The sequence below is a fragment of the Globicephala melas genome, chromosome X (genome assembly GCF_963455315.2).
Source record: "Globicephala melas chromosome X, mGloMel1.2, whole genome shotgun sequence".
Classification (NCBI taxonomy): Eukaryota; Metazoa; Chordata; class Mammalia; order Artiodactyla; family Delphinidae; genus Globicephala; species Globicephala melas.
In genome coordinates this window covers 11,465,583-11,492,829 of record NC_083335.1, presented here as the reverse complement: position 1 = coordinate 11,492,829, position 27,247 = coordinate 11,465,583, and the positions used below count along the sequence as shown (strand labels likewise).

The window sequence follows — 27,247 nt, the reverse complement described above, 5'->3', positions numbered from 1 at the left end:
ACATGCTCAGTCTCAAGGGAAAACATATATGTGGGGGGAAAAATATAATCCTGGCATTCTCCCTTAACCCTGGGAATGAAATTGTCAATTTTATTTTAGATCACCTTGGAACCACTATGGAGAATAGACTGAAGGTACACGAGTTCTTATGTTGGGAGAGCAGTTGGCTGTGATGGGCAGGACCAAAGTCAACAGACTTCAGTGGCACAATATGTTGATTGAAGTAAATGTGGGTGGTGAGGAAACATCTAGGGATGACGCTTAGGTTTCTGGTTCAAGACTAGCTGGGTAATGACATTCTGCCGAGGCAAGAAAGGCAGAGAGGAAGACTGGTTTGGGAGAAAGATTATGAATTCAGTGGTAAACTGTTGAGTCAAAGTGCCTGAGGAGCCAACAAAGGAAATGAGGAGGAGGATGACAGATGAAGATGAAGCAGCAGGAGAAAGTAGGATTCAAGAAGAGTGAAAGGTGATCAACATTGTCAGACACTACAGAAAAGGTCTCTTGGTAGAAGCACCTTTAATTTTTCAGTGTTTTCATCCACTTATTTCAATTGATCCAAAAACAATGTCACCATCAGGAAGGCTGACTCAAGAGGACCCATAAATCTAAGCAGCATGCCATCCTGTACTTACCTGCTCCCACACTGGAGACTTAGGGGCAATGCTGCTTGATGGAAGCAAAACAGAAGCCTAAAACAATGGATGCAGGCCACACTTTACTTGAGTTAAAGAAAGCTGTTTAAATGTATTTGTTTCAAAGATCTGGTCCTGATTTGTAGGTTTCCTGGAGGACTAAAGGGAATAAGAAATGATACATTGTGTTAACAGAGGATCTTATCATCTCTTCCTGGGACATTAGCTTGAATCCATGCGTGGGCTTCAGGGAGTCTATGAAGACCCTGAATTTGTTTGTATGATGTGTATGTACATGAACATGTGCATTTTTTAGAGGGAGGTCCACAGCTTCCATCAGATTTTTAAAGGGTTCTATGATTCAAAAACAACAGCTAGGAGAGAGTATGAAGAAAAGGGAACCCTCCTACACTGTGGGTGGGAATGTAAATTGGTGCAGTCACTATGGAGAACAGTATGGAAGTTCCTTAAAAAGCTAAAAACAGAGTTACCATATGATCCTGCAATCCCACTCCTGGGCATGTACATCCGGAGAAAACCGTAATTCAAAAAGATACATGCACCCCAATGTTCATTGCAGCACTGTTTACAATAGCCAAGACATGGAAGCAATCTAAATTTCCATCGACAGATGAATGGATAAAGAAGATGTGGTACATACATACAATGAAATACTACTCAACCATGAAAAAAGAATGAAATAATGCCGTTTGTAGCAACATGGATGGACCTAGAGATTATTATACTAAGTGAAGTAAGTCAGACAGAGAAAGACAAATATCATGTATCACTTATGTGTGGAATCTAAAAAATGATACAAATGAACTTATTTACAAAACAGAAATAGACTCACAGACATAGAAAACAAATTTACCTTTACCAAAGGGGATAGGTGGGTGGGGAGATAAATTAGGAGTTTGGGATTAACATATACACACTGCTATATACAAAATAGGTAAACAACAAGGACCTACTGTATGGCACAGGGAACTGTACTCAATATTTTGTAATAACTTAGAAAAGAATCTGGAAAAGATTATATATATGTATAAATATATGTATGTATGTATAACTGAATCACTGTGCTGTACAATTGAAACTAACACAACATTGTAAATCAACTATACTTCAGTTTTTAAAAAATACCACAATAACAGCTAAGGATAACTGCCTTAGATAAGCACCTTTGATTATCTGTGAATACTGTCATCCACAGATAATTGAGAGCAGTCTGCAAAGCTTAGCAAGAAGGTGTTGCAGGAGAACTGGCATGAGTTATGTGAGTCAGGTATTGGTGAACTGGAAGCACAACTGCACCCCTATGGGCTCCCCGCCAGGCTCAGCACAACTGTTGGTCCCTGGCAATCTGATGCTTTAGGTAGAATCCCAAGTAACTGGACGGAGAATCCCGAACTCTTGAGGAGCAAGAGGCCAAGTTGCTTCCAGGAGTGAGTTTGCCTTCTAGAAGACACACAACAGATGTCCTTTTACCACCTGGCTGTCATTTTCCCCTTCCTCCACTGCCCAAAGCAGCAGCTTTCTACACGTCAAGCATCACAAATTTCAGAAGTAGCCAAGATTTCTGATAAGCTGACTTTGAAAGCAGAATCCAGTTCCAGAGAAGAAAGTGAGAGAGTAAAGAAGAAATTGCTGGGGGAGTAAATGGCTCTGATCCAAGAGGAGCCTCCTGTAATCACAAATCACATTTACTCTAAATCCATGATGTTAAATCCCCATTGGCATGCAGGCCTATGGAGTGTGTGTGCTGAACTGAACTGAATGGGACAATCATACCAGATGGGGTGAGGAACAGAGCTGGGCCAATCCAACTGGAGCTGAATAGAAAAGCAATTTTTTTTTTTTTTTTTTTTTTTGCGATACGTGGGCCTCTCACTGCTGTGGCCTCTCCCATTACGGAGCACAGGCTCCGGACGCACAGGCTCAGTGGCCATGGCTCACGGGCCCAGCCGCTCCGCGGCACGTGGGATCTTCCCGGACCGGGGCACGAACCCATGTCCCCTGCATCGGCAGGCGGACTCTCAACCACTGCGCCACCAGGGAAACCCGGAAAAGCATTTTTGAGGGATGACAGGAGCCTGCCTACTCAGGTCAATCTCCAACCCAATGACTAGTGCTCTACTCCCTATTCTCCAAAATGTTCCCTGCATGATCAGCTTTTACTGTCCTCATTTTCACTATTTGAGCCAGACTTTTTCTGGGGTGTTCTGTTGCTGAGCCATATCACAGAATGACATATAGAGACCAAGGTGAAGAAGCTAGTTAGCAGGAATGATCCAGAAACACTGATCCAGAGAGTAGGAGACAGTCTGCAGATTAGGGAAAGGAGTGGGTGGGCCACAGGGCAGAGAAGCCAGATCACTGAGACACATCATTGAAAAGACTAGATCAGATGGGCGATCAGAGAGACAAGCTGAGGGGCAAGAAAAGCCCTCAGAAAAGAAGCACAGGACGGGCCTGTCTTGGCTCAAGTCACAATGACATTGCAGGTAGGCTGGCAGCATTCTTCTCGTATGTGGTGAGGGCTAGCATCCTTCATGAGGCTGGGCACAGGTTTTCAAAGCCTTCAGATGATGCCACACAGCTTTCACCCTTTCTCTGGTCAGCAATTACATTTCTGTAATAACGTTACAATTCTGAAGAGACCAGCTGACAGAGTTAGGAGAATATAGACTCTGAGGCTTGGCAGACCTGGGTTCAAACCCCAGTTCCACCCCTTGCTAGCTGTGGAACCCTGAGCAGTTTAATTAGCTTCAATGAACTTCCATGTGCGTTGGTGATAATATCATTTCACGTGGATATTGTGAGGAATAAATGAGATCACACATGTAAAGTGTGTGTGATAAAATGTAGGTATTACTAATATTAACAATAATCTTCTCAGATTCTACATACCCCCAGGCATTGTTACAATCCCCCACCCCTTCTGCAGCCCCCAAATCTTACCCCCAGATCTTCCTCAGGAAACAGTTGGAAATGGCTGTCTGAGAATGTGTGCGTGTGCATTTCTGTATAGTCCGAAAAAGGCCTTTGCAAACTAGTGCCTGAGTTGGAATAGGAAGGGGGAGTTTTGAGGAGGTTTTTTCTTTTGAAATTACATGAATACATCCTCACTGTGAGAATATATAACAAGTGAGAAGTATTCAAAGTAAATCATGATGGTCTCTCTTCACCCCCCATCAATCCCACTGCCCACCTCACAGTTATTCACTCACTGTTAACAATCTCCTCTCTATACATTTAGCTGAGGTTTGGGGTTTTATTTTCATAAGTGGGTTCAGACTCTACATATTGATGTGTGACTTGATTTATCAACCAACAACATGTCTTGGAGGTCTCTCTGTGTCAGGACATATAAACCCATCCCATTCTTTTCACACCACTGCATAATATTTCACAGTAATGGATGTACCAGTCTACTCATTCAGGAAGAGATATTAAAGTCCTGGGAAAGATGCAGCTAAACCATCACCGGCAGATGGCTGGTCTAGGCACCATGAGAAATCAGGTGTAACTTGTCTTGAATATCTTCCTAGAGCTCCTCTCCCACGAGCCTGGCTCCAAAGCCAGGCTCTGTTGAAGCCTGGCATCTCCTGCACTCCCATTCCAGCTGAAACCTGTGGCCCTTTGTCCCATTCCCTAGGGGTGGATGAAGCGCCCTGTTGCATCCTTGGTGACAGCTCATGTGACCAGCCTTTAATGCATTCGTTATAGAATAGTTTGACCGGAGATTAAGCCCTTTCATTCTTCCCTTTCTCAACCCCAGCTTGTTTGCCTTGTCAATGCTCCACACTGGAGACTCAGAGTCCTCAGTCTGCTCCAGGACTGTAAGGACCAGCAACCAACCTCCCAGGAAGGAGCCATGTTCTCTGTGGCTATGATCTAGGACACACAGCTGAGACCAGGTGGTGGTGTGGGAAAGGGGGTAGAAAATACCAAGGGAAACACAGAGATGGGGGTAGCTAAGAATGAAGGGAGAGAGCTAAGGGAGACTCTTGGAGGCCCATCAAAAACAGATTGTGTAGGGAGTGAAAGACAATTCAGTGAGAATAATGATGTTTTGCACCACTGCAGAATCTCCTTCTAAGGCCCTCCTGACAGGTGGGCATTCATCGTTTACTTGCATACTTCCAATGACAGAGAGCTCACTATTTTCCAAGGATGCCTAAATTAGTTTGAATCTGCGTGTGGGTTCCTGAGACAGAAAACAGGGAAGTGTTAACGGCTAAAAGAAAACAAATAACTGTCTAGGATATGAGCAAAGGAAAAGTAGACTGAGAAGAGCATCTGTTGGGGATGGAGGGAAAAGAGACCTGGGCAGCAGAGAATACTGGTGCAATAGGCAGAATAATGGTCCCCACACCACCAAACATGTGCACATCCTAATCCCCAGAACCTATGAGTATTTTACCTTACATGACAAAAGGCACTTTGCAGATGTGATTAAGGATCTTAATATGGGGAGGATATCATGGATAGCCGGGTAGACTCAAAGTAATCACAGGGTCCTTTAAAAGAGGGAGGCAGAAGGGTAAGAGTCAGAGGAAGAGATGTGATTATGGAAGCAGAGGTCTGAGTGATGTGCCATGAGCCAAGGAATGTGCTCAGCTTCTAAAAGCTGAAAAAGACAAGGAAATTATTCCCCGCTAGAGGCTCCCGAAGGAATGCAGCCCTACCAACACCTTGATTTGAGCCTGTGGGACCAGTTTGGGACTTCTGATCTTGAGAACTAAGATAATAAATTTGTGTGGTTTAAACCGCTGTGTTTATGGTAGTTTGTTACAGCAGCAAAATGAAACTAATACAACCAGGCACCTGACAGTAGGAGAGAGGAAAGGACAACTTTACCATGCCTACAGATCACCTGGAGATCTTGTTCAAATGCAGACTCTGCATCAGTAAGTCTTGGGCAGGGCCTGAGATTTGCATTTCTACCAAGCTGTCAGGTCATACCAATGTTCCTGATCTGATACACCCTTTGATTAACAAGAGGATAGAAGAAAATCAAGAAAAATACCTGTGTAACATTTTACTGTTCATAAAGCCTTTTTGCATCCATCATATCTCATTTTTATCATACCCACAACACTGAGAGGTAGGTATTATTGCCCCCATGTCACACATGAGGAAGCCAAAGCTAAATCAGAGAGGTGAAGTCATTTGTCCACACAAAAGCACAGAAATAGCGTCAGGCTGGCCCCCAGGTGCCCTGACTCCAGAGCCTGTGCTTCTGCCATTTGACAGTGGTTCCCACCCCTGGCTGAATATTAGAATCACCTGCAGACCTTTTAAAACTCCAGATGCAGAGGTCAAATCCCAGACTAATGACATCAGAATCCCTTGGTGTGTGACCCAAACATCACTAGTTTTGGAATCAACAAGTGATTCCACTGCACAGCGAAGGCTAAGAACTGTTTCACTAGAGCATTTCACTAGAGCAGCATCAGCATCAGCATCACCTGGGAACTTGTTAAAAATGCAGATTCTTGGGCCCACCCCAGAACTAACACATTCAAAACTCTGGAGGTGAGGCTCAAGAATCTGGGTGTTAACCAGCCCTCCAGGGGATTCTGATGCACTCTTGAGTTTTAGCATGGGTTTGAAAAGGGCCACCTTGACTCCACGCATAGAGTCAAGGGCTGGGGAAACAAAAGCACACCTTAGATCCAGGTATAAAATTAGGCCAGGTGCTAAGCGACTGAAACCAGCCTCCTAATGGATGTACCAAAGAATAAAAACAGTTCTCAGGTTGGCAACCAGAATACCAAGTCCCCACGCCACAACCTTTCTGATCCTTTGTAAGAGAGACATCTGCCAAAGGCCCTCTCAGACTGTCAAAACATCCTGGAATATAATATTTGCTTCCAACTCTGCACCTTGCTCTTCACTCCCTCACTTAAAACACTAACCTTTCCCATTTGTGCTCTGACCTGAACTGAGTAAACAAGCTTCTCACCACTCTTCTCCCCACCCCTCTCTTCTTGGTATCCAAGATGAGAGTAGCAGGCAAAAGGTTAGTTCTAATGTACCTGAGCAAATGGATATACAATCTAAAATAGCAGTGAGTTACACAGCCGCCCTCCCTGGGCCCATCTCACCTGCCTCAGCAACACTGCCGCCCTTTGGCCTAACTCTATCCCAGGAAAATGGAAAATTCCACAACCAAACATTAGAGTAGATACTTTCCAGAATGGAGCTCACCTCCCCTTCTCCTGTCCCAGAGATACCTCAAGTCTACAGGATCAAGAAAAACAAGGTTAATATGATCCTGCAATCACACTCCTGGGCATATATTCAGAGAAAACTCTAATTCGAAAAGATACATGGACCCCAATGTTCACTGCAGCACCATTTACAATAGCCAGGACACGGAAGCAACCTAAATGTCCATCGACACATGAATGGATAAAGAAGCTGTGGTACATGCATACAATGGAATATTACTCAGCCATAAAAAAGAATGAAATAATGCCATTTGCAACAACATGGATGGACCTAGGGATTATCACACTAAGTGAAGTAAGTCAGAAAGAGAAAGACAAATACCATATGATATCACTTATATGTGGAATCTAAAATATGACACAAATGAACTTATCTACAAAACAGAAACAGACTCACAGACATAAAGAACAGACTTGTGGTTGCTAAGGGGGAGGGAAGGTGGGGAAGGGAGGGATTGGGAGTTTGGGATTAGCAGGTGCAAACTATTATGTATAGGATGGATAAACAAGGTCCTACCATACAGCATAGGGAAATATATTCAATACCCTGCAATAAACCATAATGGAAAAGAATATGAAAAAGAACATGTATATATGTATAACTGAATCAATTTGCTGTACTGTAGAAATTAACACAACATTGTAAATCAACTATACTTCAATAAAGTAATTTTTTAAAAAAAAAGAAAGGCAAAGCTACAGGATCGAGAAAGTAGAAGGCAGGGAATTTCCTGGCGGTCCAGTGGTTAGGACTCCACACTTCCACTTCAGGGGGCATGGGTTCAATCCCTGGTCAGGGATCCTGCATGCCTCACGGTGTGGCCTGAAATAAAAAAAAAAAAAAAAAGAAAGAAAGAAAGTACAAGACTGGCAGCCACAACTCATGACCAGAGACATGGTCCAACATAGTGCAGAAAAAGTTCTCAGTGAGTATACCCAATAGACAGCAGCTCTCAACAGGGAGTAGGCTCTATTCTAAACTGAATGACAGCTAGTAACAATTCTGTTTTGCTTTTCCTGCCCTTCTGAATCCTCACCTAATCAAGTTCTGAGGGATGAGAAATAGGGGACCAGCACACCCTATTTGAAAGAATTAGAATCTGAGGTGTTAGGAAACAACAGGTATAGCTGATTCACTTTGTTATAAAGCAGAAACTAACACACCATTGTAAAGCAATTATACTCCAATAAAGATGTAAAATATATATATATATATATATATATATATATATATATATATATACACATACACTACCAAATGTAAAATAGATAGCTAGTGGGAAGCAGCCGCATAGCACAGGGAGATCAGCTCGGTGCTTTGTGACCACCTAGAGGGGTGGGATAGGGAGGGTGGGAGGGAGGGAGACACAAGAGGGAAGAGATATGGGGATAGATGTATATGTATAGCTGGTTCACTTTGTTATAAAGCAGAAACTAACACACCATTGTAAAGCAATTATACTCCAATAAAGATGTTAAAAAGAAAAAAAAAAGAAACAGCCTAAGCGTGTGGTAACTCCCCTGAAAGTATGCTAGACCCTAAAATAGCTTGTCTGCCCTGCTTCCCACTTCAACTGATTATGATCATCTTGCTTGATTAAAAGCAGACATAATAGTAACTGAGAATTTGTTATTAAGCAAATGCTTAATTAAACTGAGATTAGTTGTTAAGCTAGAACTTGAGGCTTAGGAAGAAAAGAAGTGGACATCTCAGATCAAGCTATGGAGAAAGAAAAAGTGTGATTAGAATCAATTATATATTCTGCCAGATGGAAGACCTGATGAATGTCCGAGTCTCTCCAAAGTCCTTGAAACATCAGTGAAGGGAGGGAGCCTGGTGAGACAATGGGCAGCAGGTACTTGGGAGTTGTCTAGTAACTTGATGGTGGGAGGAGGGACTAGCTCAGGACCCAGGGAAACGTCTGCGCTGGGATTGCTGCCTTCAGAGAGTTGGAGAGGCAAGAGGCTGAGGACTGAAAACGAGACGGGGAGTGATTCTCAGTGACCAGCAGTATCCCAAAGAAAGGAAGCTGCCGGCCTGGACTGCCAGCGATGGCCGGCATTGCGTTGCAGCTCTGAACCCACCGCTCTGCCTCCCCACCGTGAGAATTTGAGCTGGAGAGCCAGCATGCCCTGGTAAGTGGAAATACTGCCACTTCAAGACATGGAGTCATCTTTCTCATTTGGAGTGATCCTTGCTATCCTGGCCTCCCTCATTATTGCTGCTAATGCCCTAGTGGTCATGGCTGTGCTGTCGTTGATCCACAAGAATGATGGTGTCGGTCTCAGCTTCACCTTGAATCTGGCTGTGGCTGACACCTCGCTTGGCCTGGCCATCTCTGGCCTAGTCACAGACCAGCTCTCCAGCGCGGCTCGGCCCACACAGAAGACCCTGTGCAGCCTTCAGATGGCATTTGTCACTTCTTCTGCAGCTGCCTCTGTCCTCACGGTCATGCTGATTGCCTTTGACAGGTACCTTGCCATCAAGCAGCCCCTCCGCTATTTCCAGATCATGAACGGGCTCATGGCCGGGGCCTGCATTGCCGGGCTGTGGTTGGTGTCTTACCTCATTGGCTTCCTCCCACTCGGGGTCCGCGTATTCCAGCAGACCGCCTACAAGGGGCCCTGCAGCTTCTTCGCTGTGTTTCACCCGCGCTTCGTGCTGACCCTCTCCTGCGTTGGCTTCTTCCCAGCCCTGCTCCTCTTTGTCTTCTTCTACTGTGACATACTCAAGATTGCTTCCATGCACAGCCAGCAGATCCGCAAGACAGAGCATGCAGGAGCCCCAGCCGGGGCTCACCGGCCCCCACGGACCCCCAGTGACTTCAAGGCTGTCCGCACTGTGGCCATTCTCATTGGCAGCTTCACTCTGTCCTGGACCCCGTTCCTTATCACTAGCATTGTGCAGGTGGCCTGCCAGGAGTGCCACCTCTACCCAGTGCTGGAACGGTACCTGTGGCTGCTTGGTGTGGGCAACTCCCTGCTCAACCCACTCATCTATGCCTATTGGCAGAAGGAGATACGGCAACAGTTCTCCCAGATGGCCCTGGGAATGAAGAAGGGGCTCGCCGCATTCCTCCTCCTTCTCTCAGCCAGGGATGGTGGCCCACAGGGGCCCAGGGAAAGTGCCCGTCACATCACCACCATCTCCCACTCAGAGCTTGACGGCTAAGATGGTAAGGGCAGACAAGTTTCAAAGTGCCCCTCTCTCCCTTCTCAGAGCCCCAGCTAGGAGACCAGGTGGAGCTAGGGAAAAGAGAGCACTTGCTTCCAGCAACTGACCACCCCCTGCACCTCCTTACCTCAGACTGAGAGGTAACTAAGGCAGGGTGCTGACTTCACTCTATAATCAGCTTCCCCATTTGCAAATCTCCATTCCTCCCTGCCCTTCTTTTGCGATGAGTCTGTTTCTCCTGTAGAGGTATACTTACTCAAAGCAAGAAGTGTACTACTGGAAAGATGCTTAAACTCAAATCTTATTTTTGAATACACTAGAGCAGCACTGTCTAATAGAAGTCTAATGCAAGCCACCTATGTAATCTTAAATGTTCTAGTAGTCATGTTAAAAAGGTAAAAAAAAAAAAAAGCAGGCGAAAATAATGTTTCATTTAACTCAATATATCTAAAACATTAATTCAACGTGTAATCAATATAAAAGATTATTACCCTATTTTTTTCATGCCAAATCTTTGAAGTCTGGTGTGTATTTTACCCTTATAGAATACCTCAATTCAAACTAGCCATGTGCCAATGCTCAAGAGCTACACGTGGCCAGTGGCTATCATATTAGAAAGCACAGCACTAGAGAAATGAGGTTCTGTTCGTTTTAACTGTGTACTACAGTGATTGCTTTGGTGAAATGAGGGGTCCTGCCCTCCCTGATGTAAATCAGACATTTTATGTAGTGAGGTTGTACGAATGTAGGAACCTGAATTAGATACTAAAGCTTGTCTTTTTCCACACTTCACGGTGTTCAAAACAGTGTTTCTTTGGCGAATCGCCTGTCTTGTAATTATTTCTGCTGTTACCCCTCCAACCCACCACCTTCCTAACTCTGTGGTGCCCCTTCCCCTCAGTTGGCCTCTTATGTCACTTGTAGCTACTTGCTGATGACGATGCCAAACCACAGATTCTGAGACATTGAAAGGAAAGAAAGGGAAAAAAGGGGTAGGTACCAAAAAAGGCACTGCCAAGCCCTCCACACTGGACCCACTTTGCTCCTCAGAGACTGACCTTCTTCCATTTACTCCCAAATTTGCATTTTCCTAAGAAACTCAGTTGCATAAGAGGATGTCTCCAAAATGGCCCAGGAGACCAGCCTTATCCTGCTTTCTTGCAGGTACAGAAAATGACTGTTGGCAACTGGGAATTATACTCAGGCTCCCCCTGGGCAACCCTGGCAGCAGAAACTACAAGAATAGAGTGGGGAAGAAACCCAGGAACCATGCTCAGCCTTCCTGAGCTTTCCTGTAACCCTTTCCACAACCTCCTGGTCTCCACAGTACATTCCTAGAGAGTTTGTCTCTTAAGGCCCTCAACTAGATTATCTCCCTAGAAAGCTGCTGAGTGGACAACAAAAAAGGGCAGAAGAAACCAAAACAGTATGAATTGATTTGTCTGGGATTTGGTACCAAACACAAACACAAATAGTAACTGGGTTTGGGGACAAAATTGAAAGCAGGCTCAAATCAATGCCCTCCTTACTGGTGGTTCAAAGCTTAATTTCCTGGCCTTGCTGCAAAGGACTGATCTTCCCAAGGTAACACAAGCAAAGTGGAATGGAAGCTAGTTACAGGAGAAAGGCAGGAGCTAAGGGGAGGCCAGCTGATTGTTGTGTTATGAGGTTCAGTCTAAAACACCCTGCTATTCCTGGGAGTCAGTGTGAGCAGTGGGAAAATCACAGGCTTTGAAGTCCAACAGACCAGTGTTCAAATTATGATTCAGTCATTTAAATTCTCAAGGCCACAGTTTCCTCATTTGTAAAATTGGGATGATAATGCCTACCTTATTTGGCTATAGTGACGATTAATTCAGACAATGCATATGAAAATGCCTAGTACACCACAGCACATTTCATTGTTAGTACTCAGAAAATGTTCTCTTCCTCTTCCTTAAAAAACCTAAAGAATAAAACATCCAGCTGACCAATTTAAGGGAATCCATCACATCTGCAGACATTAGGAAAAATGAGTGATGAGAGGTGACTCAGGCTGGAAAAGACAAACATAAATCTAATACTTTAGCAGGATCAAGACAGAGCAGATATAAACAAGGCACTGTTATCATATTCTTGGGTTTAAGAGTAACCGCAATTAAGAACACTGTGTTTAATAAGCCACCAAGAGCAGAGATACAGAATGCTATGCTAAAGAGTCTAATGGCTTTCTTTGACGCAGGCTCCTGCACAGATAAGGGAATGCACTGGAGTGGAGACATTTAGATTTCATTCACACATCCAATGTTGTCTCCTGATGGACTTGCAGAGAAGCCAGATCCTGTTCAGCAATTTGATCAAAATAGCCAAAAAGATATTAAGACCTTATAGGACAGAATGTAGATCAATTGGTCCCATCTATAATTTCCATGAAAAGCTTATTGTGAATCCATTAAAAAACATTGTGACATGACTAAGTATTATACTAATTCCTTGGGTAGCTAATGTTATGTACAGCATACCTCCGTTTCAGAGGACTACCCTCAAGAACAGTACACACAGCCCTCTGGACAGGGTCATTTTGAGTGGTTTCACAAATGTTAGAGGCAGGTTGCCCTGATCCACCAACACTCTCCTGCTTGTCCACATGACCAAAAAGCCCATCTCTGAGAGTTGGCCAGCCAGAGTTAGCCTTGGGATATCTTCTTCCTATATGGTGAAGTGTTTACTGGTTCACATGGGAAATGAACTTGTGACTCACATGCTCAGTCACTGGCCAAACTAAACAGAGACCAGTGAAAACAGCAGGCTCCAGAGATACTTCAAGGACACACAGAACAAGAGGAAACATGGTGTTGACAGCTGGGCAATGAGAACAGCAATGGGCCCAAGGCCAGACCCAACCCCTTGCTGCCATCAGCCACTCACTTATTTTGTGACTCCTTCAGTACCTTCCATGTCATCCTTCAAATGGCTGACTGGTCTGGAATCTTCTCCTTTTAATTAATAAATCTTCATTTGTTATTTCTTGCAATCATATAAACTCAATGATGGTACCTACAAGTGTCAGCTGGCATTCATTCATTCATCTGTCCATCCATCTACCTACCCCACAAGCATTTATTGAGGGCTAGGTGCTAAAACTACTCCAGCTTTCCTGGATTTCTTTTAGAGCTATATATTGATGTATGCATGATGTTCATTATTTTTTTTCTGATTATAAAAGCAATTTTTTTCATTTTAGAAATTTTTGAATATACAGAAAATCATAAAGTTACCCATAATTATACCACCCAGAGATGATCACTGTTATTTTCCTTCATCTGTTTTCTTCACTTAATATTATATTGTGCTATTTTCCTATGTCATTAAGCTTTCTTCAAAAATATGAGTTCTAAGGGTTGCATGTTTTTCAACATGAGTATATAATATTTTAACCATTTTTCTATAGTTGTACATTTATGTTATTTCCAATTTCTCACTGTTATAATACCACTGTAAATACCCTTGTATATAAATCTTTGACATGTCTGTTTAATCCCCTAAGATAAAATTCTCCAAAGTAGTATTACTAGGTCAAGGAGCATTAAACACTTATAAGAATTCTGATTCATACTTTTGCTGGCCTTTCTTGAAAGGTAATGTTTCCCTAGGATATTTGCTATGAGAAGTCAAAAGTGAGCCATAAATGAACAGACCACAGTGATATGAATATCTCAAAGAAATAAAAGTGCATGGCTTCCTGAAAGCATAAACCATACCAAGGGGGCTGACCAGTTTTTTTTTTTAACAAAAGGAAACCTGTTGCTATGCCCTACTGCTAGAGTTAATCTGCAAATCCAGAATTCTGGACTAATGGGACACAGCAGTCTAACAACACCCCTCACAGGACAACTGCATCATTGATACAGCATCGTGTGATATACAGATACCAATTTCAGTGTGTTTTCACTCTTAAAATCTTCTGATAGTGGCTTTGTGCAATACCATGAAATGCTAAATAGGCACGAGAATATGAAAATATGATCACATGGAGCCAGGAGCCAGGTCTTGATGCAGCTGAAGCCTCGAAGCCATGGTCTCGCAGCCTTGCTGACCAGGAAAGATGTGCTCCACCTAATGGATCCACTGTGGCAGGGTGAAGTGTGGGAGAGCTTAACATGCTACTAGCCAGCCATATGTTCACTGGATTTACAAGCTGTTGGGACCATAAGCAGCCACTGAGCTCAAAGAGCCCTCTCATGAGGAGTCCTAGAAACAACTAATGCAGCTGCTAAGGGTCTCAGAGTCTGTTTTAATGCACAAAGCAGCTCCTGTTTCTTTCAAAATGCCTTCTACACAATGGCACGGGCAGAATTCATTTGCTCCAAAGCTCCAGAGGGACTAAAATCAGACCAAGAACCTGGGGGCTGGGGGGTTCTCTAATTTTTTAGGTTTCTTTTCATTTGGTGGATGTTACCCAATAGTTCCATGATTGAATTATATTTCCCATTTAATATAATAAATCCATATTGGTTCCAGTTCTATCTCAACTGAGTTGACATTATGGCACTAAAAAGATGATGAACATGCTGAGATAACAGTCATTGGCCCAGTAAAATGCCATGCTGTCTTACAAAACTGTTCATTGTGCTTTTACCACTCATAATAGTTCTGCGGATTTGCCCACTGAGCCATTCGACAAATACTAAAGCACATCCTATGGAAGAGCAAACTGATGTCATCTCAGTCATCTCAGAGGTGGTTTAAAAAGTAAGAAAACTGAACCAAGAAATTAGAGCTGAATGGCTGTGGGGTTATTTCAAATGTGGAAAACAGGCTCATGATCCAAAATTCCAACTACCACTTTAAGATTACCAGGTCCCTTAGTAATCTTATGCAATGATGTGTTAAATTGTTTTTCTTATTTGCTAAATAAACGGGAGAGCCAAGGATGCATGAAGAGTGTTTATAATGAGTTAGGCACAGCCCCTAATACAACTGAATTCTGATGCTAATCTGAGACACTGGATAGACAGAAGAGATATCCTTTACTGAAACCTCAGGAATTAAGATTAATGCGAGTGGCCATGCTAACTGAGAAGATATGAAGATCAAAAATATTATCCCTTAAGGGATATGTTTTAGTGAATAGAAAAGAAGTATTTATAATCAGGTTCTTAGAAGTTTAATCATTCCTCCCATAAATTTATAAGCCTAACAACAGACTTCTTTGCACAGGAGGAAAGAGGGTGAGAAGTCTAGTCCCATGTTCAAGTTACTCAATTTGAAATTAGTGAGACCTGGGACTTCCCTGGCAGTCCAGTGGTTAAGACTTCACCTTCCAATGCAGGGGGTGCGGGCCAGGGAGCTAAGATCCCACATGCCTCGGGGCCAAAAAACAAAACATAAAACAGAAGCAATATTGTAACAAATTCAATAAAGACTTTAAAAAAAAGAAATCAGTGACATCTGTTCTTCAATAAATAGTATTACATACAACAAGAACAAACTCCTGTGTGTATGGTATGCTCACTTAGACTGGGGAGGAAGAGGGGGATAGTGAGGAAGGAGGTCATGGAGAAGAAAGGCCAACAAAGGAAACATAAGGAAGCAGTAGAAAGTGGAGAATAAGAAGAAAATGATATATTTGCAGTCACAGGTCTCCAGGAAAGTAATTTAAATCTAGTCTTACAGTTAAGTGTCAAAGAGTGATCAACCACAACGACCATTGACCTTCTTTCTCCCAGGGTGCTATAAAGACAGGGGAACTAATGAAATCAGTATTCTTTACTGCTCACCTGCCATAAACTTTAAGTGACCCTGGACAAGGCTAAGTCAGTACACCTCTAGCATGGTGATTATAAGCATGGGCTCATGACCCAGATGGCCTGGGTTAGAATCCTGGTTCTGCCATTTCCTAGGAATGAAGTTTTTACCTTTCTGTGCCTCAGTTCCTCACCTGAAAAATAAGAATAGTACTTATCTCATAGGATCGTTGAAAGGATGTAAACAGTTTTATAAACATAATACACTTAAAACAGTATCTGGCACATAAAAGCTTTATAAGCCACTTTGGAAGATAGTTTAGCAGTTTCTTACAAAACTAAACATATGCTTACCATACAATCCAGCAATTGCACTCCTTGGTATTTAACCAAATGAGCTGAAAACTTGTGTCCACATAAACGCCTGCAAATGAATATTTATAACAGCTTTATTCATAACTGCCAAAACTTGGAAGCAACCAAGACGTCCTTCCGTAGGTGAATGGATAAATATACTGTGGTACATTCAGAAAGAAAAAAGAGAAAATGAGCTATAAAGCCATGAAAAGACATGGAGGAACCTTAAGTATATATTACTAAGTGATATATACTTATATATAGTATAGCCCATATAAGCCTAAGAAGGCTACATACTGTTTGATTCCAACTATATGACACTCTGGAAAAAGCAAAACCATAGAGACAGTAAAATGATCAGTGGATTCTGGGGGTTTAGGGGAGAGGGAAGACTGAATAGGCAGAGCACAGAGGATTTTTAGCATAGTGAAACTATTCTGTATGATACTATAATGGTGCATACATGTCATTATACATTTGTCAAAACCCACAGGATGTATAACACTGAGAGTGAACCCTAATATAAATGATGGATGTGAACTGATAATGATGTGCCAATGTAGGTTCATTGACTGTAACAAATTAATCACCCTGGGTGAGGAATTTTGATCAAGGGGAAGCTGCATGTATGCGGGGGTAGGAGGTACACGGGAAATCTCTGTATCTTCCACACAATTTTGCTACGAATCTAAAACTTCTCTAAAAAATTAAGTCTATTAAAATTTATTTTGAAAAGGTAGTACTTTAGATTGACAATTAAGAAGACACTGTGGGGTGGTAGAATGAGACAGAGAAGGAATCTGATAACTATGTGCTGGCCTCAAATCTGCCATAATCAGGCTATGTGACTTAGGACAAATTTTCTTAGCTTTTCTGGACCCTATTTTGTCTACCTGTACAAAAAGGGGAGTAAAGCTCAGTGGGGCTTAACCTTGTTTGGGTTGCTCCCTTCCAGGCTACCCTCCACACAAGGATTATCTTCCTAAAAAATAAAAGCTGGTTATATTATTCCCTATTTTAAACTTCCTTTGCCTGGCCCCTCCCTCCAGGATAAAAGCCAAACTCTTTCTTAGGATATATAGAGACCCTTCACAATTTGACCCTTTTGGCCACACTATTCTAATTTCCTTTCATTCTAGTCCATATTTCTTTTTTTTAAATTAACATTACTTTTCTGTTTTCAAATCACCTTACTTTTAAAAAATATTTATTTAGGCTGCACCAGATCTTTTTTTTAATTAATTAATCTATTTATTTATTTTTGGTTGCGTTGGGTCTTTGTTGCTGCGCACGGGCTTTCTCTAGTTACGGCGAGTGGGGCTACTCTTGGTTGTGGTGTGCGGGCTTCTCATTGTAGTGGTTTCTCTTGTTGCAGAGCACGGGCTTTAGGCGCGTGGACTTCAGTAGTTGTGGCGCGTGGGCTCGGTAGTTGTGGCGCACAGGCTTAGTTGCTCCGCGGCATATGGGATCTTCCTGAACCAGGGCTCGAACCCGTGTCCCCTGCATTGGCAGGCGGATTCTTAACCACTGCGCCACCAGGGAAGCCCTGCACCAGGGCTTAGTTGCAGCACGTGGGCTCTTAGTTGTGGCATATGGACTTCTTAGTTGTGGCATACATGCGGGATCTAGTTCCCCGACCAGGGATCGAACCCAGACCCCCTGCATTGGGAGGGCGGAGCCTTAGCTACTGGACCACCAGGGAAGTCCCTAGCCCATATTTCTTTACAAGTGCTTCTCAAAGTGTAATCTAAGGATCACCCTCCATCAAGTGCCTATGACAAAAGCAAATGCCTTTGCCCCAAATAAGGTTAGGATCTCAGGTGACAGGGTGCAAGAATCTACATTTTCACAAGATCTCCAGGTGATTCTGCCTCAGGTGGTATTTGAAAACCATAACCCTTTATTTCAGCCATGTTGAAATTTCCCCCATTCCCCTGCCTGGAATGTCCTTCCCTGCCTTATCTACCTGGTAACATCTGCTTTTTAGCACAACTGTCACCTCCACTATGAAGCCTTTGGCCAATCCCCTAGGTAATTGTCTGTTTCCTCCTCTGTGCTTCTACAGCACTTAGTTCATCTCTCAGACAGTACTTAGTACCTACTGTATTGTACCTAGTACCTACTTACATGTCTGTTTCTTCTACTATAATGTGACCTTGAAATCAGAGACTATGTTTTAATTTATTTTTACATCCCCAGCATCTAAGACATAATAGATAACAATAAATGTTTGTTGAACAAATGAATGAATGGATAAAGATGAAGAACTAAAGTATTCATCTCACAAATATTTGAGTGCCTACAATGTGGTAGGCACTATTCTGGTACAAGAAAGTAGCCAGAACTTTTTGCCTGTAAGACAATTAGAACCCTGCACACAGGGTTCTATCTTAAGCCTCTTTCAGCATTTTATCTGTGGAAACTTCCAAATGAGCCCCTTGTTTGTTTATGCATTCTTTAGGATAGAACCACTTGTCTGATGTTTACAAGTGGCCTTATGACAATGAATGGCAATGGGAAAGCACAATGTACTTAGTCCATTCCCGTAAATGTGCTTTGGGAGTCCAGACTCAACTTCATAGTCACCTTCTCTTTATTGCTTTCTGGAGAATATAATATAAAGATTTGGCAAATGAGAAAAGAGTAAATGAAGACAAAGCCAAAGTTATTCTGCCAATAAATACTTTAATGAGAACCGAGGTCTGTAACATAAATAGCAGTAACTGCCCTGGTCTATGCCTTCTGCTCTAGCCCAAGTCTGGGGCTAACAAACTACATTTAATCCACATTTGAAGAGAAGGTCATTTTGAGTGTCATCTATCAGTATCCATCTTCACAGAAGATACCAATCTGGGGCCAGAGTCTCAGTGTTAATACTCCCTCTCAGGGAAAAGTTCACATGGCAACACAAACACATGAGCAATTTTGAACCATCCTATCGTTCTTCCATCAGGAGGGCCTTGGGAGACCAATGATTCAGTAAACACTTACAACTTTGTCAAAATACATTAGAACACAGAAAAAGGGAAAAGAAGAGTAGAAAGGTTGGCAGGGCTTGACTCACATATATTCAGTCCTTAGATTTGAAGCCTCTTGAGCTGCTCGTATGTAATAAAAAACTGAAGAGTAAGTCATGGAAGATCACTGGGATGATACTGAAAGTCAAACCCGGTTCTAAAATTGTGCATTGCATTCTCTTAAATTGAGGTACTTAGTCTGTGCTATTCTAAGTTGCATTTGTTTTAAAAGTCTTTTTTAAAACAATATCTAGCAAATCAAGCATGTGTTGAGTGCCCACCATGTGCCAATTTTGATTGCTGGCATTTAGCAATATAAACATATTAAAATTCTAACATATTTATATTCTTCAGGGGCAAACAGGCCATACACACACACACACACACACACACACACACACACACAAATATCCAAGAACATCAACGACATATAATTCAGTGCTAGAGTAACTGTTACAGACATTAGGCGATCAGAGGAATCCCCAAGGAGGGAGGGAGATACTATCTCCATTAACCTATAGACTCCACAAGGGCAAGGATTACTTTTCAACCCTGAAGTGCTCACCACTGTACAAACACCACCACACACACTATCCAACTCATGGCTCTTCCCATAGGAGGCACTCAAACACAGCTAAAGGAAGGAGGGTCATCCATGAGGAAAGAGCCCTGCTTCGCTCTGGATTCTTTTGCTCTATGAGTGTTTTCTGTCTTATTATTTCCCCAGCTATTTTAGTCATACACTTAGGGGTAGGAAATATGGATTACCTCAGCATGGACCTTCCTGTGGACATCTCCTAGCAGGGTTTCCCAAAACTTCCTAGCCCCTTCCAGATTTGGCTGTGTTTGTTGTTGTTGTTTGTTTTAAAGAGGAAAAGAAACTTTGGCATTTCTTTTCTAATCCCTTTAGTTTGTATTAGACTCCAACTGAAAGCCATTTCTGTACTTAGTTCCACCCGCAGTGGTCACCATTAGAATGCTTGAGTAGATTCTCACTTGCCTAAAGGCTTCAATAATCAAATTTTCCTTCCTATAGCCTAGAATTACCTGGGAGCTTGAAGCATGTACTTCCATTCTCATGTTCCAAAAGGATACAATGATGTTCCAGGGTCCAAGTCGAAGCCAGTTTGGCCAAAATCCTTTATAGAGTGCAAAAAAGCCCTCATGTTTCCACATCTGATGGAAAGATATAATAAAAAAATGAGTGAATTCTCCTTACATTTTACATCTGACAATTATTTTTATTTTAGTACTCATCTTCCATGCCCCTCCCCAACAACTTAGAATCCATGAATGGTCCTTTTTCTAAAGACATACATTTTGTGTTCTAAATCCACCCACCCACTCATTCAACAAGTATTTACTAAGGACCTACAATATGCAAAGTACTCTTCTCCATGTTGGGATAATAGTAATAATAGTAAACAAGAGAGAAAGTGTCTGTGTTAGCCAGCCTCCAAGATGGCCCCCGATGAAAGCCAACTCCAGTTATTCACACCCTTGTGTAGTCCCTCCCACAACATATCAGGATTGGTCTGTGTCACCAATAGAGTATGGCAGTAGTGAACGTACGTCACCGCCAATGCTATGCTATAAACGTTTTGTATATAATAAGGTTTTGCCTTGTTCTGTCTTTGATCATTTACTCTGGAGGAAGCCAGCTGCCATGTCATGAAGAGAAGCCCATGTGGTGAGAGACTAAGCCCTCCAGCCAACAGCCAGAGAGGAACAAAGCCTTCCTGCTGACAACTACATGAGTGATCCTTGAAGCAGATGTCCCAGCCCCAGTCAAGCCTTCAGATGATTTCAACCCTAGCTGACATCCGGACTATTACCTCATGAGAGAGCCTAAGCTGAAATCATTCAGCTAAGCTGCCTCTGAATTCCTAACCCACAGAAACTGTGACATAATAAATGCATGTTGTATTAAGGCACTGAGTTTTGGAGTAATTTGTTACACAGTCACAGATAACATACATTCCCTGCCCTCATGGAGTGCATACTCTAGTGGACCTGACAAACGAATACATAAATTGATATATATTATATTCACAAATAATAAGTACTAATAAGACAACTAAAGCAGAGTAGGGGAAGAGGAGTTGGGCAAGTCACTGTCCTTCTCTGAATCTGTTTCATCACTGTAAATTCTGTGTATGTAATGCCATGGATGACCTCATGTGAATGACCAGAGGATTAGATGAGGAATAGTGTAAAATGCTTTGAGTTTAAGTTTTCTGTTTTATACACTGTAGGTCCTACATACGCCAACTGAGTGGTTATTAGAATTAAATGACACAGAGATTGGTTCAAGATGGCAAAATAGAAGGACATGCGCTCACTCCCTCTTGTGAAAGCACCAGAATCACAACTAACTGCTGAACAATCATAGACAGGAGACACTGGAACTCACTAAAAAAGATACCCCACATCCAAAGACAAAGGAGAAGCCGCAATGAGATGGGAGGAGGGGTGCAATCACAATAAAATCAAATCCCATAACTGCTGGGTGGGTAACTCACAAACTGGAGAACACTTATATCACATAAGTCCACCCATTGGAGTGAAGGTTCTGAGCCCCACGTCAGTTCCCAACCTGGGGATCCGGCAACGGGAGAAGGAATTCCTAGACAATCAGACTTTGAAGCCTAGCGGGATTTGATTGCAGGACTTCGACAGGACTGGGGGAATCATAGAGACTCCACTCTTGGAGGGCACACACAAAGTAGCGTGCGCATCAGGGTCCAGGGGAAGGAGCAGTGGCCCCATAGGAGACTGAACCAGACCTACCTGCTACTGTTGGAGGGTCTCCTGCAGAGGCGGGGAGTGGCTGTGGCTCACCGTGGGGACAAGGACACTGGCAGCAGAACTTCTGGGAAGTACTCCTTGGCGTGAGCCCTCCCAGAGTCCACCATTAGCCCAACCAAAGAGCCGGGTAGGCTCCAGTGCTGGGTCGACTCAGGTCAAACAACCAACAGGGAGGGAACCCAACCCCACCCATCAGTAGACAAGTGGATTAAAGTTTTACTGAGCTCTGCCCACCAGAGGAACAGCCAGCTCTACCCACCACCAGTCCTTCCCATCAGGAAGCTTGCACAAGCCTCTTAGATAGCCTCATCCACCAGAGGGAAGACAGCAGAAGCAAGAAGAACTACAATTCTGCAGCCTGTGGAAGGAAAACCACATTCACAGAAAGATAGACAAAATGAAAAGGCAGAGGACTTTGTACCAGATGAAGGAATAAGACAAAACCCCAGAAAAACAACTAAAAGAAGTGGAGATAGGCAACCTTCCAGAAAAAGAATTCAGAATAAGGATAGTGAAGATGATCCAGGACCTCGGAAAAAGAATGGAGGCAAAGATCGAGAAGATGCAAGAAAAGTTTAACAAACACCTAGAAGAATTAAAGAACAAACAAAGAGAGATGAACAATACAATAACTGAAATGAAAAATACACTAGAAGGAATCAAGAGCAGAATAACTGAGGCAGAAGAATGGATAAGTGACCTAGAAGACAGAAATGGTGGAATTCACTGCTGTGGACCAGAATAAAGAAAAAGAATGAAAAGAAATGAAGACAGCCTAAGAGACCTCTGAGACAACATTAAACACAACAACATTTGCATTATAGGGGTCCCAGAAGGAGAAGAGAGAGAGAAAGGATCCGGGAAAATATTTGAAGAGATTATAGTCAAAAAATTCCCTAACATGGGAAAGGAAATAGCCACTCAAGTCCAGGAAGCGCAGAGAGTCCCAGGCAGGGTAAACCCAAGGAGAAACAGGCCGAGACACATAATAATCAAACTGAAAAAAATTAAAGACAAACAAAACTTATTGAAAGCAACAAGGGAAAAATGACAAATAACATACAAGGGAACTCCCATAAGGTTAACAGCTGATTTCTCAGCAGAAGCTCTACAAGCCAGAAGGGAGTGGCACGGTATATTTAAAGTGATGAAAGGGAAGAAACTACAACAAAGATTACTCTACCTGGCAAGGATCTCATTCAGATTTGATGGAGAAATCAAAAGCTTTACAGACAAGCAAAAGCTAAGAGATTCAGAATCACCAAACCAGCTCTACAACAAAAGCTAAAGGAACTTCTCTAAGTGGAAAACACAATAGAAGAAAAGGAACTACAAAAAAGAACCCATATAGCACAGGGAGATTAGCTCGGTGCTTTGTGAACACCTAGAGGGGTGGGATAGTGAGGGTGGGAGGGTGACGCAAGAGGGAGGAGATACGGGGATATATGTATACGTATAGCTAATTCATTTTGTTACAAAGCAAACTAACACCATTGTAAAGCAATTTTACTCCAATAAAGATGTTAAAAAAAACAAACCAATAACAATTAAGAAAATGGTAATAGGAACATACATATCGATAATTACCTTAAACGTGAATGGATTAAATTCTCCAACCTAAAGACACAGGCTAGCTGAATGGATACAAAAACAAGACCCATATATATACTGTCTACAAGAGACCCACTTCAGATCTAGGGACAAATACAGACTGAAACTGAGGGGATAGAAAAAGATATTCCATGCAAATGGAAATCAAAAGAAAGCTGGAGTAGCAATACTCATATCAGATAAAATAGACTTTAAAATAAAGAATGTTACAAGAGACAAGGAAGGACACTACATAATGATCAAGGGATCAATCCAAGAAGAAGATATAACAATTATAAATATACATGCATCCAACATAGGAGCACCTCAATACATAAGGCAACTGCTAACAGCTATAAAAGAGGAAATCGACAGTAACACAATCATAGTGGGGGACTTTAACACCTCACTTACACCAATGTTCAGATCATCCAGACAGAAAATTAATAAGGAAACACAAGCTTTAAATGACACAACAGACCAGATAAATTTAATTGATATTTATAGGACATTCCACCCAAAAACAGCAGATTACACTCTCTTCTCAACTGCACATGGAATATTCTGAAGGATAGATCACATCCTGGGTCACAAATCAAGCCTTGGTAAATTTAAGAAAACTGAAATCATATCAAGCATCTTTTCCGACCACAAAGCTATGAGATTAGAAATCAATTACAGGGGAAAAAACGTAAAAAACACAAACACATGGAGGCTAAACAATATGCTACTAAATAACCAAGAGATCACTGAAGAAATCAAAGAGGAAATAAAAAAAATACCTAGAAACAAATGACAAGGATAACACGATGACCCAAAACTTATGGGATGCAGCAAAAGCAGTTCTAACAGGGAAGTTTATAGCAATACAATCCTACCTCAGGAAACAAGAAAAATCTCAAATAAGCAACCTAAACTTACACCTAAAGCAATTAGAGACAGAAGAACAAAAAACCCCTTAAGTTAGCAGAAGGAAAGAAATCATAAAGATCAGACCAGAAATAAATTAAAAAGAAATGAAGGAAACAATAGTAAAGATCAATAAAACTAAAAGCTGGTTATTTGAGATGCTAAACAAAATTGATAAACCTTTAGCCAGACTCATCAAGAAAAAGGGAGAGGACTCAAATCAGTAGAATTAGAAATGAAAAAGGAGAAGTTACAACAGACACCGCAGAAATACAAAGCATCATAAGAGACTACTACAAGCAACTCTATGCCAATAAAATGGACAACCTGGAAGAAATGGACAAATTCTTAGAAAGATATCACCTTCCAAGACTGAACCAGGAAGAAACAGAAAATATGAGCAGACCAATCACAAGTAATGAAATTGAAACTGTGATTGAAAATCATCCAACAAAGAAAAGTCCAGGACCCGATGGCTTCACAGGTGAATTCTATCAAACATTTAGAGAAGAGCTAACACCCATCCTGCTCAAACTCTTCCAAAAAATTGCAGGAACACTCCCAAACTCATCCTATGAGGCCACCATCACCCTGATACCAAAACCAGACAAAAATGCTACAAAAAAAAGAAAGTTACAGGCCAATATCACTCATGAATATAGATGCAAAAATCCTCAACAAAATACTAGCAAACAGAATCCAACAGCACATTAAAAGGATCATACACCATGATCAAGTGGGATTTATCCCAGGGATGCGAGGATTCTTCAATATATGGAAATCAATCAATGTGATACACCATATTAACAAACTGAAAAATGAAAACCATATGTTCATCTCAATAGATGCAGAAAAAGCTTCTGACAAAATTCAACACCCATTTTTTTTTTAACATCTTTATTGGGGTATAATTGCTTTACAATGGTGTGTTAGTTTCTGCTTTATAACAAAGTGAATCAGTCATACATAAACATATGTTCCCATATGTCTTCCCTGTTGCGTCTCCCTCCCTCCCACCCTCCCCATCCCACCCCTCCAGGCTGTCACAAAGCACCGAGCCAATATCCCTGTGCCATGCGGCTGCTTCCCACTAGCTATCTACCTTACTGCGTTTGTTAGTGTGTATATGCCCATGACTCTCTCTCGCCCTGTCACAGCTCACCCTTCCCGCTCCCCATAACCTCAAGTCCGTTCTCTAAGAGGTCTGCGTCTTTATTCCTGCTTTACCCCTAGGTTCTTCATGACATTTTTTTCTTAAATTCCATATATATGTCAACACCCATTTTTGATAAAAACTCTCCAGAAAGTGGGCATAGAGGGAAACTACCTCAACGTAATAAAGGCCATATATGACAAACCCACAGCAAAGATCATTCTCAATAGTGAAAAACTGAAAGCATTTCCTCTAAGATCAGGAAAAAGACAGGGATGTACACTCTCGCCACTATTATTCAACACAGTTTTGGACGTCCAACACAGTTGGATGTCCAACACAGTTTTGGCAATCAGAGAAGAAAAAATAAAAGGAATACAGATTGGAAAAGAAGAAGTAAAACCGTCACTGCTTGCAGATGACATGATACTATACATACAGACTCCTAAAGATGCCACTAGAAAACTACTAGAGCTAATCAATGAATCTGGTAAAGTTGCAGGATACAAAATGAATGCACAGAAATCTCTTGCATTCCTATGCACTAATGAAAAATCTGAAAGAGAAATTAAGGAAACATTCCCATTTACCACTGCAACAAAAATTATAAAATACCTAGGAATAAACCTACCTAAGGAGACAAAAACCTGTATGCAGAAAACTATAAGACACTGGTGAAAGAAATTAAAGATGATACCAACAGATGGAGAGATATACCATGTTCTTGGATTGGAAGAATCAATATTGTGAAAATGACTATACTACCCAAAGCAATCTACAGATTCAATGCAATCCCTATCAAATTACCACTGGCATTTTTTACAGAACTACAACAAAAAACCTTAAAACTTGTATGGAGACACAAAAGACCCCGAATAGCCAAAGCAGTCTTGAGGGAAAAAAATGGAGCTGGAGGAATCAGACTCCCTGACTTCAGACTATACTACAAAGCTAGAGTAATCAAGACAATATGGTACTAGCACAAAAACAGAAAGACAGATCAATGGAACAGGATAGAAACCCCAGAGATAAACCCATGCACCTACGGTCAACTAATCTATGACAAAGGACGCAAGGATATACAGTGGAGAAAAGACGATTTCTTCAATAAGTGGTGCTGGGAAAACTGGACAGCTATATGCAAAAGAAGGAAATTAGAACACTCCCTAAAACCATACACAAAAATAAACTCAAAATGGATTAAAGAGCTAAATGTAAGACCAGACACTATAAAACTCTTAGAGGAAAACATAGGAAGAACACTCTTTGACATAAATCACAGCAAGATCGGTTTTGATCCACCTCCTAGACTAATGGAAATAAAAACAAAAATAAACAAATGGGACCTAATGAAACTTAAAAGCTTTTGAACAGTAAAGGAAACTACAAACAAGATGAAAAGACAACCCTCAGAATGGGAGAAAATATTTGCAAACAAATCAACGGACAAAGCCTTAATCTCCAAAATATATAAACAGCTCATGCAGCTCAATATTAAAACAACAAACAACCCAATCCAAAAATGGGCAGAAGACCTAAACAGACATTTCTCCAAAGAAGACATACAGATCTCCAAGAAGCACATGAAAAGCTGCTAACATCACTAATTATTAGAGAAATGCAAATCAAAACTAC

The 27,247-nt window shown here is 41.8% G+C and overlaps 2 protein-coding genes across 6 annotated transcripts in view; one reads left to right on the top strand and one right to left on the bottom strand.

The window, feature by feature from the left end:
- Positions 1 to 9,041: 9,041 nt before the first annotated feature.
- On the top strand, positions 9,042 to 10,049 carry GPR119 (G protein-coupled receptor 119). The gene has a single exon (XM_030846522.2). The coding sequence runs from the start codon at positions 9,042 to 9,044 to the stop codon at positions 10,047 to 10,049; it is 1,008 nt and encodes a 335-aa protein (XP_030702382.1).
- An 8,762-nt stretch (positions 10,050 to 18,811) lies between these two features.
- The window catches only part of SLC25A14 (solute carrier family 25 member 14), a 34,630-nt gene continuing 26,194 nt past the window's right edge, over positions 18,812 to 27,247 (bottom strand). For all 5 annotated transcript variants that reach the window (XM_030846514.2, XM_060292252.1, XM_060292253.1 and 2 more), the window contains 2 exons: positions 20,248 to 20,328; positions 18,812 to 19,254 (listed from right to left, as the gene is read on the bottom strand). In XM_030846514.2, coding sequence (XP_030702374.2) covers positions 19,213 to 19,254; positions 20,248 to 20,328 — 123 coding nt within the window. In that variant the 3' untranslated portion in view covers positions 18,812 to 19,212. The remainder of the gene's footprint in view (positions 19,255 to 20,247; positions 20,329 to 27,247) is intronic.

What these genes read in the sequence shown, in the direction of transcription:
- GPR119 (XM_030846522.2), top strand. Translation starts at nt 9,042, where the DNA reads ATGGAGTCATCTTTCTCATTTGGAGTGATCCTTGCTATCCTGGCCTCC.